A 12,243-nucleotide genomic window follows, 5' to 3' on the forward strand; every position below is an offset into this window, starting at 1 on the left:
CAGAGACGGAACCAGACCAGACTAGTGGATCTACCATCTAAGTGTTCTTACCCAGAGACGGAACCAGACCAGACTAGTGGATCTACCATCTAAGTGTTCTTACCCAGAGACAGAACCAGACAAGACTAGTGGATCTACCATCTAAGTGTTCTTACCCAGAGACGGAACCAGACCAGACCAGACTAGTGGATCTACCATCTAAGTGTTCTTACCCAGAGACGGAACAAGACCAGACCAGACTAGTGGATCTACCATCTAAGTGTTCTTACCCAGAGGAGGAACAAGACCAGACCAGACTAGTGGATCTACCATCTAAGTGTTCTTACCTAGAGACGGAACAAGACCAGACCAGACTAGTGGATCTACCATCTAAGTGTTCTTACCTAGAGACGGAACAAGACCAGACCAGACTAGTGGATCTACCATCTAAGTGTTCTTACCCAGAGACGGAACAAGACCAGACCAGACTAGTGGATCTACCATCTAAGTGTTCTTACCCTGAGACAGAACCAGACCAGACTAGTGGATCTACCATCTAAGTGTTCTTACCTAGAGACGGAACAAGACCAGACTAGTGGATCTACCATCTAAGTGTTCTTACCCAGAGACAGAACCAGACCAGACTAGTGGATCTACCATCTAAGTGTTCTTACCCAGAGACAGAACCAGACCAGACTAGTGGATCTACCATCTAAGTGTTCTTACCCAGAGACGGAACCAGACCAGACCAGACTAGTGGATCTACCATCTAAGTGTTCTTACCCAGAGACGGAACCAGACCAGACTAGTGGATCTACCATCTAAGTGTTCTTACCCAGAGACGGAACCAGACCAGACTAGTGGATCTACCATCTAAGTGTTCTTACCCAGAGACGGAACCAGACCAGACTAGTGGATCTACCATCTAAGTGTTCTTACCCAGAGACGGAACCAGACCAGACCAGACTAGTGGATCTACCATCTAAGTGTTCTTACCCAGAGACGGAACCAGACCAGACCAGACTAGTGGATCTACCATCTTAGTGTTCTTACCCAGAGACAGAACCAGACCAGACTAGTGGATCTACCATCTAAGTGTTCTTACCCAGAGACAGAACCAGACCAGACTAGTGGATCTACCATCTAAGTGTTCTTACCCAGAGACGGAACCAGACCAGACCAGACTAGTGGATCTACCATCTAAGTGTTCTTACCCAGAGACGGAACCAGACCAGACTAGTGGATCTACCATCTAAGTGTTCTTACCCAGAGACGGAACCAGACCAGACTAGTGGATCTACCATCTAAGTGTTCTTACCCAGAGACGGAACCAGACCAGACTAGTGGATCTACCATCTAAGTGTTCTTACCCAGAGACGGAACCAGACCAGACTAGTGGATCTACCATCTAAGTGTTCTTACCCAGAGATGGAACCAGACCAGACCAGACTAGTGGATCTACCACCTAAGTGTTCTTACCCAGAGACGGAACCAGACCAGACTAGTGGATCTACCATCTAAGTGTTCATACCCAGAGATGGAACCAGACCAGACCAGACTAGTGGATCTACCACCTAAGTGTTCTTACCCAGAGACGGAACCAGACCAGACTAGTGGATCTACCATCTAAGTGTTCATACCCAGAGATGGAACCAGACCAGACCAGACTAGTGGATCTACCACCTAAGTGTTCTTACCCAGAGACGGAACCAGACCAGACCAGACTAGTGGATCTACCACCTAAGTGTTCTTACCCAGAGACGGAACCAGACCAGACCAGACTAGTGGATCTACCATCTAAGTGTTCTTACCCAGAGACGGAACCAGACCAGACCAGACTAGTGGATCTACCATCTAAGTGTTCTTACCCAGAGACGGAACCAGACCAGACCAGACTAGTGGATCTACCATCTTAGTGTTCTTACCCAGAGACAGAACCAGACCAGACTAGTGGATCTACCATCTAAGTGTTCTTACCCAGAGACAGAACCAGACCAGACTAGTGGATCTACCATCTAAGTGTTCTTACCCAGAGACGGAACCAGACCAGACCAGACTAGTGGATCTACCATCTAAGTGTTCTTACCCAGAGACGGAACCAGACCAGACTAGTGGATCTACCATCTAAGTGTTCTTACCCAGAGACGGAACCAGACCAGACTAGTGGATCTACCATCTAAGTGTTCTTACCCAGAGACGGAACCAGACCAGACCAGACTAGTGGATCTACCATCTAAGTGTTCTTACCCAGAGACGGAACCAGACCAGACTAGTGGATCTACCATCTAAGTGTTCTTACCCAGAGATGGAACCAGACCAGACCAGACTAGTGGATCTACCACCTAAGTGTTCTTACCCAGAGACGGAACCAGACCAGACTAGTGGATCTACCATCTAAGTGTTCATACCCAGAGATGGAACCAGACCAGACCAGACTAGTGGATCTACCACCTAAGTGTTCTTACCCAGAGACGGAACCAGACCAGACTAGTGGATCTACCATCTAAGTGTTCATACCCAGAGATGGAACCAGACCAGACCAGACTAGTGGATCTACCACCTAAGTGTTCTTACCCAGAGACAGAACCAGACCAGACTAGTGGATCTACCATCTAAGTGTTCTTACCCAGAGACGGAACCAGACCAGACCAGACTAGTGGATCTACCATCTAAGTGTTCTTACCCAGAGACGGAACCAGACCAGACTAGTGGATCTATCATCTAAGTGTTCTTACCCAGAGACGGAACCAGACCAGACTAGTGGATCTACCACCTAAGTGTTCTTACCCAGAGACGGAACCAGACCAGACTAGTGGATCTACCATCTAAGTGTTCATACCCAGAGACGGAACCAGACCAGACCAGACTAGTGGATCTACCATCTAAGTGTTCATACCCAGAGACGGAACCAGACCAGACCAGACTAGTGGATCTACCACCTAAGTGTTCTTACCCAGAGACGGAACCAGACCAGACTAGTGGATCTACCATCTAAGTGTTCATACCCAGAGACGGAACCAGACCAGACCAGACTAGTGGATCTACCACCTAAGTGTTCTTACCCAGAGACGGAACCAGACCAGACTAGTGGATCTACCATCTAAGTGTTCTTACCCAGAGACGGAACAAGACCAGACCAGACTAGTGGATCTACCACCTAAGTGTTCTTACCCAGAGACGGAACAAGACCAGACCAGACTAGTGGATCTACCACCTAAGTGTTCTTACCCAGAGACGGAACAAGACCAGACCAGACTAGTGGATCTACCACCTAAGTGTTCTTACCCAGGCCGTGGCCTACGATTGACACTGAGAAGGAGAAGGGTGGAAGCAGGGGAGCGAAACTGTGACAAACACAATGAGAGGCAACACCTGGTTCTCCAAATGGAGGGATGAAGCAAATGTGAAGGAGGGGGAGGAGGAAGGGAGAAGGGTATGTGCATGTGGGGTGAAGGGCACACTAATGCACAAATAATCAATCAATACAGTTACACACAATCGGTCTGTGTCCTACCTGTGATGGTACACTTGCTGGCATCTCCAGTAGGTAGAGCGCTGATGTGGTAAGGGGAGTGAGGGATCTCGTCCCCTCCATACTTTATCAGCACGGTGTAACGACCTGCCATGTCAGGTATATACGACACCAGATAGGTCCCGTCCTTGTTGTCACAGATACTGGCCTTCTTAGGCTTCCCCTCTGGGTCCTGGAGACAGTCACCATGGAAACAGACAGTCGGATTAGGTAAACATCGAGACAGTCCGACCGATGGGCTAGCCCGCACATGACCTTGGTAAGCATACCATCTCCTATACCTGGCTAAAACACTTAGATACAGTGGGATTAGATGTATTGGTAGGTTAGGACTCTTAGACATAGTGGGATTAGATGTATTGGTAGGTTAGGACTCTTAGACATAGTGGGATTAGATGTATTGGTAGGTTAGGACTCTTAGACATAGTGGGATTAGATGTATTGGTAGGTTAGGACTCTTAGACATAGTGGGATTAGATGTATTGGTAGGTTAGGACTCTTAGACATAGTGGGAGTAGATGTATTGGTAGGTTAGGACTCTTTGTTGACAGGATGTATGTAGTGTTGGTAGGCTGGCCTCTTTGTTGACAGGATGTATGTAGTGTTGGTAGGCTGGCCTCTGATGACAGGATGTATGTAGTGTTGGTAGGCTGGCCTCTTTGTTGACAGGATGTATGTAGTGTTGGTAGGCTGGCCTCTTTGATGACAGGATGTATGTAGTGTTGGTAGACTGGTCTCTTTGTTAACAGGATGTATGTAGTGTTGGTAGGCTGGTAGACTGGTCTCTTTGTTGACAGGATGTATGTATGTAGTGTTGGTAGGCTGGTAGGTTTGTTAACAGGATGTATGTAGTGTTGGTAGGCTGGTAGACTGGTCTCTTTGTTGACAGGATGCATGTATGTAGTGTTGGTAGGCTGGTAGACTGGTCTCTTTGTTGACAGGATGTATGTATGTAGTGTTGGTAGGCTGGCCTCTTTGATGACAGGATGTATGTAGTGTTGGTAGGCTGGTAGGTTTGTTAACAGGATGTATGTAGTGTTGGTAGGCTGGTAGACTGGTCTCTTTGTTGACAGGATGTATGTATGTAGTGTCGGTAGGCTGGTAGACTGGTCTCTTTGTTGACAGGATGTATGTATGTAGTGTTGGTAGACTGGCCTCTTTGATGACAGGATGTATGTAGTGTTGGTAGGCTGGCCTCTTTGTTGACAGGATGTATATATGTAGTGTTGGTAGGCTGGTCTCTTTGTTGACAGGATGTATGTATGTAGTGTTGGTAGACTGGCCTCTTTGTTGACAGGATGTATATATGTAGTGTTGGTAGGCTGGTCTCTTTGTTGACAGGATGTATGTATGTAGTGTTGGTAGACTGGTCTCTTTGTTGACAGGATGTATGTATGTAGTGTTGGTAGACTGGTCTCTTTGTTGACAGGATGTATATATGTAGTGTTGGTAGGCTGGTCTCTTTGTTGACAGGATGTATGTATGTAGTGTTGGTAGACTGGCCTCTTTGATGACAGGATGTATGTAGTGTTGGTAGACTGGTAGGCTGGTCTCTGTTGACAGGATGTATATATGTAGTGTTGGTAGGCTGGCCTCTTTGTTGACAGGATGTATATATGTAGTGTTGGTAGACTGGTAGATTGGTCTCTTTGTTGACAGGATGTATGTATGTAGTGTTGGTAGGCTGGTAGACTGGTCTCTTTGTTAACAGGATGTATGTAGTGTCGGTAGGCTGGTAGATTGGTCTCTTTGTTGACAGGATGTATGTATGTAGTGTTGGTAGGCTGGCCTCTTTGTTGACAGGATGTATGTATGTAGTGTTGGTAGGCTGGTCTCTTTGTTGACAGGATGTATGTATGTAGTGTTGGTAGGCTGGTCTCTTTGTTGACAGGATGTATGTATGTAGTGTTGGTAGGCTGGTCTCTTTGTTGACAGGATGTATGAAGTGTTGGTAGGCTGGCCTCTTTGATGACAGGATGTATGTAGTGTTGGTAGGCTGGCCTCTTTGATGACAGGATGTATGTAGTGTTGGTAGACTGGTCTCTTTGTTAACAGGATGTATGTAGTGTTGGTAGGCTGGTCTCTTTGATGACAGGATGTATGTAGTGTTGGTAGACTGGTCTCTTTGTTAACAGGATGTATGTAGTGTTGGTAGGCTGGTAGACTGGTCTCTTTGTTGACAGGATGTATGTATGTAGTGTTGGTAGGCTGGCCTCTTTGATGACAGGATGTATGTAGTGTTGGTAGGCTGGTAGGTTTGTTGACAGGATGTATGTAGTGTTGGTAGGCTGGTAGACTGGTCTCTTTGTTGACAGGATGTATGTATGTAGTGTTGGTAGGCTGGCCTCTTTGTTGACAGGATGTATGTATGTAGTGTTGGTAGGCTGGTAGACTGGTCTCTTTGTTGACAGGATGTATGTATGTAGTGTTGGTAGGCTGGTAGGCTGGCCTCTTTGTTGACAGGATGTATGTATGTAGTGTTGGTAGACTGGTCTCTTTGTTGACAGGATGTATGTAGTGTTGGTAGGCTGGTAGGTTTGTTAACAGGATGTATGTAGTGTTGGTAGGCTGGTAGACTGGTCTCTTTGTTGACAGGATGTATGTATGTAGTGTTGGTAGGCTGGCCACTTTGATGACAGGATGTATGTATGTAGTGTTGGTAGGCTGGTAGACTGGTCTCTTTGTTGACAGGATGTATGTATGTAGTGTTGGTAGGCTGGTAGACTGGTCTCTTTGTTGACAGGATGTATGTAGTGTTGGTAGGCTGGTAGACTGGTCTCTTTGTTGACAGGATGTATGTATGTAGTGTTGGTAGGCTGGTAGACTGGTCTCTTTGTTGACAGGATGTATGTATGTAGTGTTGGTAGGCTGGCCTCTTTGATGACAGGATGTATGTAGTGTTGATAGGCTGGTAGGTTTGTTGACAGGATGTATGTAGTGTTGGTAGGCTGGTAGACTGGTCTCTTTGTTGACAGGATGTATGTATGTAGTGTTGGTAGGCTGGTAGACTGGTCTCTTTGTTGACAGGATGTATGTATGTAGTGTTGGTAGTCTGGCCTCTTTGTTGACAGGATGCATATATGTAGTGTTGGTAGGCTGGTCTCTTTGTTGACAGGATGTATGTAGTGTTGGTAGGCTGGCCTCTTTGATGACAGGATGTATGTAGTGTTGGTAGGCTGGCCTCTTTGATGACAGGATGTATGTAGTGTTGGTAGACTGGTAGATTGGTCTCTTTGTTGACAGGATGTATGTATGTAGTGTTGGTAGGCTGGTCTCTTTGTTGACAGGATGTATATATGTAGTGTTGGTAGGCTGGCCTCTTTGTTGACAGGATGTATATATGTAGTGTTGGTAGGCTGGTCTCTTTGTTGACAGGATGTATGTATGTAGTGTTGGTAGGCTGGTCTCTTTGTTGACAGGATGTATGTAGTGTTGGTAGACTGGTCTCTTTGTTAACAGGATGTATGTAGTGTTGGTAGGCTGGTAGACTGGTCTCTTTGTTAACAGGATGTATGTAGTGTCGGTAGGCTGGTAGACTGGTCTCTTTGTTGACAGGATGTATGTATGTAGTGTTGGTAGGCTGGCCTCTTTGTTGACAGGATGTATGTATGTAGTGTTGGTAGGCTGGTAGACTGGTCTCTTTGTTGACAGGATGTATGTATGTAGTGTTGGTAGGCTGGTAGGCTGGCCTCTTTGTTGACAGGATGTATGTATGTAGTGTTGGTAGACTGGTCTCTTTGTTGACAGGATGTATGTAGTGTTGGTAGGCTGGTAGGTTTGTTAACAGGATGTATGTAGTGTTGGTAGGCTGGTAGACTGGTCTCTTTGTTGACAGGATGTATGTATGTAGTGTTGGTAGGCTGGTAGACTGGTCTCTTTGTTGACAGGATGTATGTATGTAGTGTTGGTAGGCTGGCCTCTTTGTTGACAGGATGTATGTAGTGTTGGTAGGCTGGTCTCTTTGATGACAGGATGTATGTATGTAGTCTTGGTAGGCTGGTAGACTGGTCTCTTTGTTGACAGGATGTATGTATGTAGTGTTGGTAGGCTGGCCACTTTGATGACAGGATGTATGTATGTAGTGTTGGTAGGCTGGTAGACTGGTCTCTTTGTTGACAGGATGTATGTAGTGTTGGTAGGCTGGTAGGCTGGCCACTTTGATGACAGGATGTATGTATGTAGTGTTGGTAGGCTGGTAGACTGGTCTCTTTGTTGACAGGATGTATGTAGTGTTGGTAGGCTGGTAGACTGGTCTCTTTGTTGACAGGATGTATGTATGTAGTGTTGGTAGGCTGGTAGACTGGTCTCTTTGTTGACAGGATGTATGTATGTAGTGTTGGTAGGCTGGCCTCTTTGATGACAGGATGTATGTAGTGTTGGTAGGCTGGTAGGTTTGTTGACAGGATGTATGTAGTGTTGGTAGGCTGGTAGGTTTGTTGACAGGATGTATGTAGTGTTGGTAGGCTGGTAGACTGGTCTCTTTGTTGACAGGATGTATGTATGTAGTGCTGGTAGACTGGTCTCTTTGTTGACAGGATGTATGTATGTAGTGTTGGTAGGCTGGCCTCTTTGATGACAGGATGTATGTAGTGTTGGTAGGCTGGTAGGTTTGTTGACAGGATGTATGTAGTGTTGGTAGGCTGGTAGACTGGTCTCTTTGTTGACAGGATGTATGTATGTAGTGTTGGTAGGCTGGTAGACTGGTCTCTTTGTTGACAGGATGTATGTATGTAGTGTTGGTAGACTGGTCTCTTTGTTGACAGGATGTATATATGTAGTGTTGGTAGGCTGGTAGACTGGTCTCTTTGTTAACAGGATGTATGTAGTGTTGGTAGGCTGGTAGACTGGTCTCTTTGTTGACAGGATGTATGTATGTAGTGTTAGTAGGCTGGTCTCTTTGTTGACAGGATGTATGTATGTAGTGTTGGTAGGCTGGTCTCTTTGTTGACAGGATGTATATATGTAGTGTTGGTAGGCTGGTCTCTTTGTTGACAGGATGTATATATGTAGTGTTGGTAGGCTGGTCTCTTTGTTGACAGGATGTATATATGTAGTGTTGGTAGGCTGGTCTCTTTGTTGACAGGATGTATATATGTAGTGTTGGTAGGCTGGTCTCTTTGATGACAGGATGTATGTATGTAGTGTTGGTAGACTGGCCTCTTTGTTGACAGGATGTATGTATGTAGTGTTGGTAGGCTGGCCTCTTTGTTGACAGGATGTATGTATGTAGTGTTGGTAGGCTGGTCTCTTTGTTGACAGGATGTATGTATGTAGTGTTGGTAGGCTGGTAGACTGGTCTCTTTGTTGACAGGATGTATGTAGTGTTGGTAGGCTGGTCTCTTTGTTGACAGGATGTATGTAGTGTTGGTAGGCTGGTCTCTTTGTTGACAGGATGTATGTAGTGTTGGTAGGCTGGTCTCTTTGTTGACAGGATGTATGTAGTGTTGGTAGGCTGGTAGACTGGTCTCTTTGTTGACAGGATGTATGTATGTAGTGTTGGTAGGCTGGTAGACTGGTCTCTTTGTTGACAGGATGTATGTAGTGTTGGTAGGCTGGTCTCTTTGTTGACAGGATGTATGTAGTGTTGGTAGGCTGGTAGACTGGTCTCTTTGTTGACAGGATGTATGTATGTAGTGTTGGTAGGCTGGTAGACTGGTCTCTTTCTTGACAGGATGTATGTATGTAGTGTTGGTAGACTGGTAGACTGGTCTCTTTGTTGACAGGATGTATGTATGTAGTGTTGGTAGACTGGTCTCTTTGTTAACAGGATGTATGTAGTGTTGGTAGGCTGGTAGACTGGTCTCTTTGTTAACAGGATGTATGTAGTGTCGGTAGGCTGGTAGACTGGTCTCTTTGTTGACAGGATGTATGTATGTAGTGTTGGTAGGCTGGCCTCTTTGATGACAGGATGTATGTAGTGTTGGTAGGCTGGTAGGTTTGTTGACAGGATGTATGTAGTGTTGGTAGGCTGGTAGGTTTGTTGACAGGATGTATGTAGTGTTGGTAGGCTGGTAGACTGGTCTCTTTGTTGACAGGATGTATGTATGTAGTGCTGGTAGACTGGTCTCTTTGTTGACAGGATGTATGTATGTAGTGTTGGTAGGCTGGCCTCTTTGATGACAGGATGTATGTAGTGTTGGTAGGCTGGTAGGTTTGTTGACAGGATGTATGTAGTGTTGGTAGGCTGGTAGACTGGTCTCTTTGTTGACAGGATGTATGTATGTAGTGTTGGTAGGCTGGTAGACTGGTCTCTTTGTTGACAGGATGTATGTATGTAGTGTTGGTAGACTGGTCTCTTTGTTGACAGGATGTATATATGTAGTGTTGGTAGGCTGGTAGACTGGTCTCTTTGTTAACAGGATGTATGTAGTGTTGGTAGGCTGGTAGACTGGTCTCTTTGTTGACAGGATGTATGTATGTAGTGTTAGTAGGCTGGTCTCTTTGTTGACAGGATGTATGTATGTAGTGTTGGTAGGCTGGTCTCTTTGTTGACAGGATGTATATATGTAGTGTTGGTAGGCTGGTCTCTTTGTTGACAGGATGTATATATGTAGTGTTGGTAGGCTGGTCTCTTTGTTGACAGGATGTATATATGTAGTGTTGGTAGGCTGGTCTCTTTGTTGACAGGATGTATATATGTAGTGTTGGTAGGCTGGTCTCTTTGATGACAGGATGTATGTATGTAGTGTTGGTAGACTGGCCTCTTTGTTGACAGGATGTATGTATGTAGTGTTGGTAGGCTGGCCTCTTTGTTGACAGGATGTATGTATGTAGTGTTGGTAGGCTGGTCTCTTTGTTGACAGGATGTATGTATGTAGTGTTGGTAGGCTGGTAGACTGGTCTCTTTGTTGACAGGATGTATGTAGTGTTGGTAGGCTGGTCTCTTTGTTGACAGGATGTATGTAGTGTTGGTAGGCTGGTCTCTTTGTTGACAGGATGTATGTAGTGTTGGTAGGCTGGTCTCTTTGTTGACAGGATGTATGTAGTGTTGGTAGGCTGGTAGACTGGTCTCTTTGTTGACAGGATGTATGTATGTAGTGTTGGTAGGCTGGTAGACTGGTCTCTTTGTTGACAGGATGTATGTAGTGTTGGTAGGCTGGTCTCTTTGTTGACAGGATGTATGTAGTGTTGGTAGGCTGGTAGACTGGTCTCTTTGTTGACAGGATGTATGTATGTAGTGTTGGTAGGCTGGTAGACTGGTCTCTTTCTTGACAGGATGTATGTATGTAGTGTTGGTAGACTGGTAGACTGGTCTCTTTGTTGACAGGATGTATGTATGTAGTGTTGGTAGACTGGTCTCTTTGTTAACAGGATGTATGTAGTGTTGGTAGGCTGGTAGACTGGTCTCTTTGTTAACAGGATGTATGTAGTGTCGGTAGGCTGGTAGACTGGTCTCTTTGTTGACAGGATGTATGTATGTAGTGTTGGTAGGCTGGCCTCTTTGTTGACAGGATGTATGTATGTAGTGTTGGTAGGCTGGTAGACTGGTCTCTTTGTTGACAGGATGTATGTATGTAGTGTTGGTAGGCTGGTAGGCTGGCCTCTTTGTTGACAGGATGTATGTATGTAGTGTTGGTAGACTGGTCTCTTTGTTGACAGGATGTATGTAGTGTTGGTAGGCTGGTAGGTTTGTTAACAGGATGTATGTAGTGTTGGTAGGCTGGTAGACTGGTCTCTTTGTTGACAGGATGTATGTATGTAGTGTTGGTAGGCTGGTAGACTGGTCTCTTTGTTGACAGGATGTATGTATGTAGTGTTGGTAGGCTGGCCTCTTTGTTGACAGGATGTATGTAGTGTTGGTAGGCTGGTCTCTTTGATGACAGGATGTATGTATGTAGTCTTGGTAGGCTGGTAGACTGGTCTCTTTGTTGACAGGATGTATGTATGTAGTGTTGGTAGGCTGGCCACTTTGATGACAGGATGTATGTATGTAGTGTTGGTAGGCTGGTAGACTGGTCTCTTTGTTGACAGGATGTATGTAGTGTTGGTAGGCTGGTAGGCTGGCCACTTTGATGACAGGATGTATGTATGTAGTGTTGGTAGGCTGGTAGACTGGTCTCTTTGTTGACAGGATGTATGTAGTGTTGGTAGGCTGGTAGACTGGTCTCTTTGTTGACAGGATGTATGTATGTAGTGTTGGTAGGCTGGTAGACTGGTCTCTTTGTTGACAGGATGTATGTATGTAGTGTTGGTAGGCTGGCCTCTTTGATGACAGGATGTATGTAGTGTTGGTAGGCTGGTAGGTTTGTTGACAGGATGTATGTAGTGTTGGTAGGCTGGTAGGTTTGTTGACAGGATGTATGTAGTGTTGGTAGGCTGGTAGACTGGTCTCTTTGTTGACAGGATGTATGTATGTAGTGCTGGTAGACTGGTCTCTTTGTTGACAGGATGTATGTATGTAGTGTTGGTAGGCTGGCCTCTTTGATGACAGGATGTATGTAGTGTTGGTAGGCTGGTAGGTTTGTTGACAGGATGTATGTAGTGTTGGTAGGCTGGTAGACTGGTCTCTTTGTTGACAGGATGTATGTATGTAGTGTTGGTAGGCTGGTAGACTGGTCTCTTTGTTGACAGGATGTATGTATGTAGTGTTGGTAGACTGGTCTCTTTGTTGACAGGATGTATATATGTAGTGTTGGTAGGCTGGTAGACTGGTCTCTTTGTTAACAGGATGTATGTAGTGTTGGTAGGCTGGTAGACTGGTCTCTTTGTTGACAGGATGTATGTATGTAGTG

At 45.5% G+C, this 12,243-nt stretch overlaps 1 protein-coding gene across 1 annotated transcript in view; it reads right to left on the reverse strand.

Annotated features, from left to right (window-relative positions):
- Positions 1-12,243, reverse strand: part of LOC129829423 (filamin-A-like) — a 313,184-nt gene that overhangs the window by 190,238 nt on the left and 110,703 nt on the right. Inside the window, exon 28 of the mRNA XM_055891112.1 lies at positions 3,494-3,683. Within this exon, the coding sequence (XP_055747087.1) occupies positions 3,494-3,683 (190 nt within the window). The remainder of the gene's footprint in view (positions 1-3,493; positions 3,684-12,243) is intronic.

The sequence above is a fragment of the Salvelinus fontinalis genome, chromosome 31 (genome assembly GCF_029448725.1).
Source record: "Salvelinus fontinalis isolate EN_2023a chromosome 31, ASM2944872v1, whole genome shotgun sequence".
Classification (NCBI taxonomy): Eukaryota; Metazoa; Chordata; class Actinopteri; order Salmoniformes; family Salmonidae; genus Salvelinus; species Salvelinus fontinalis.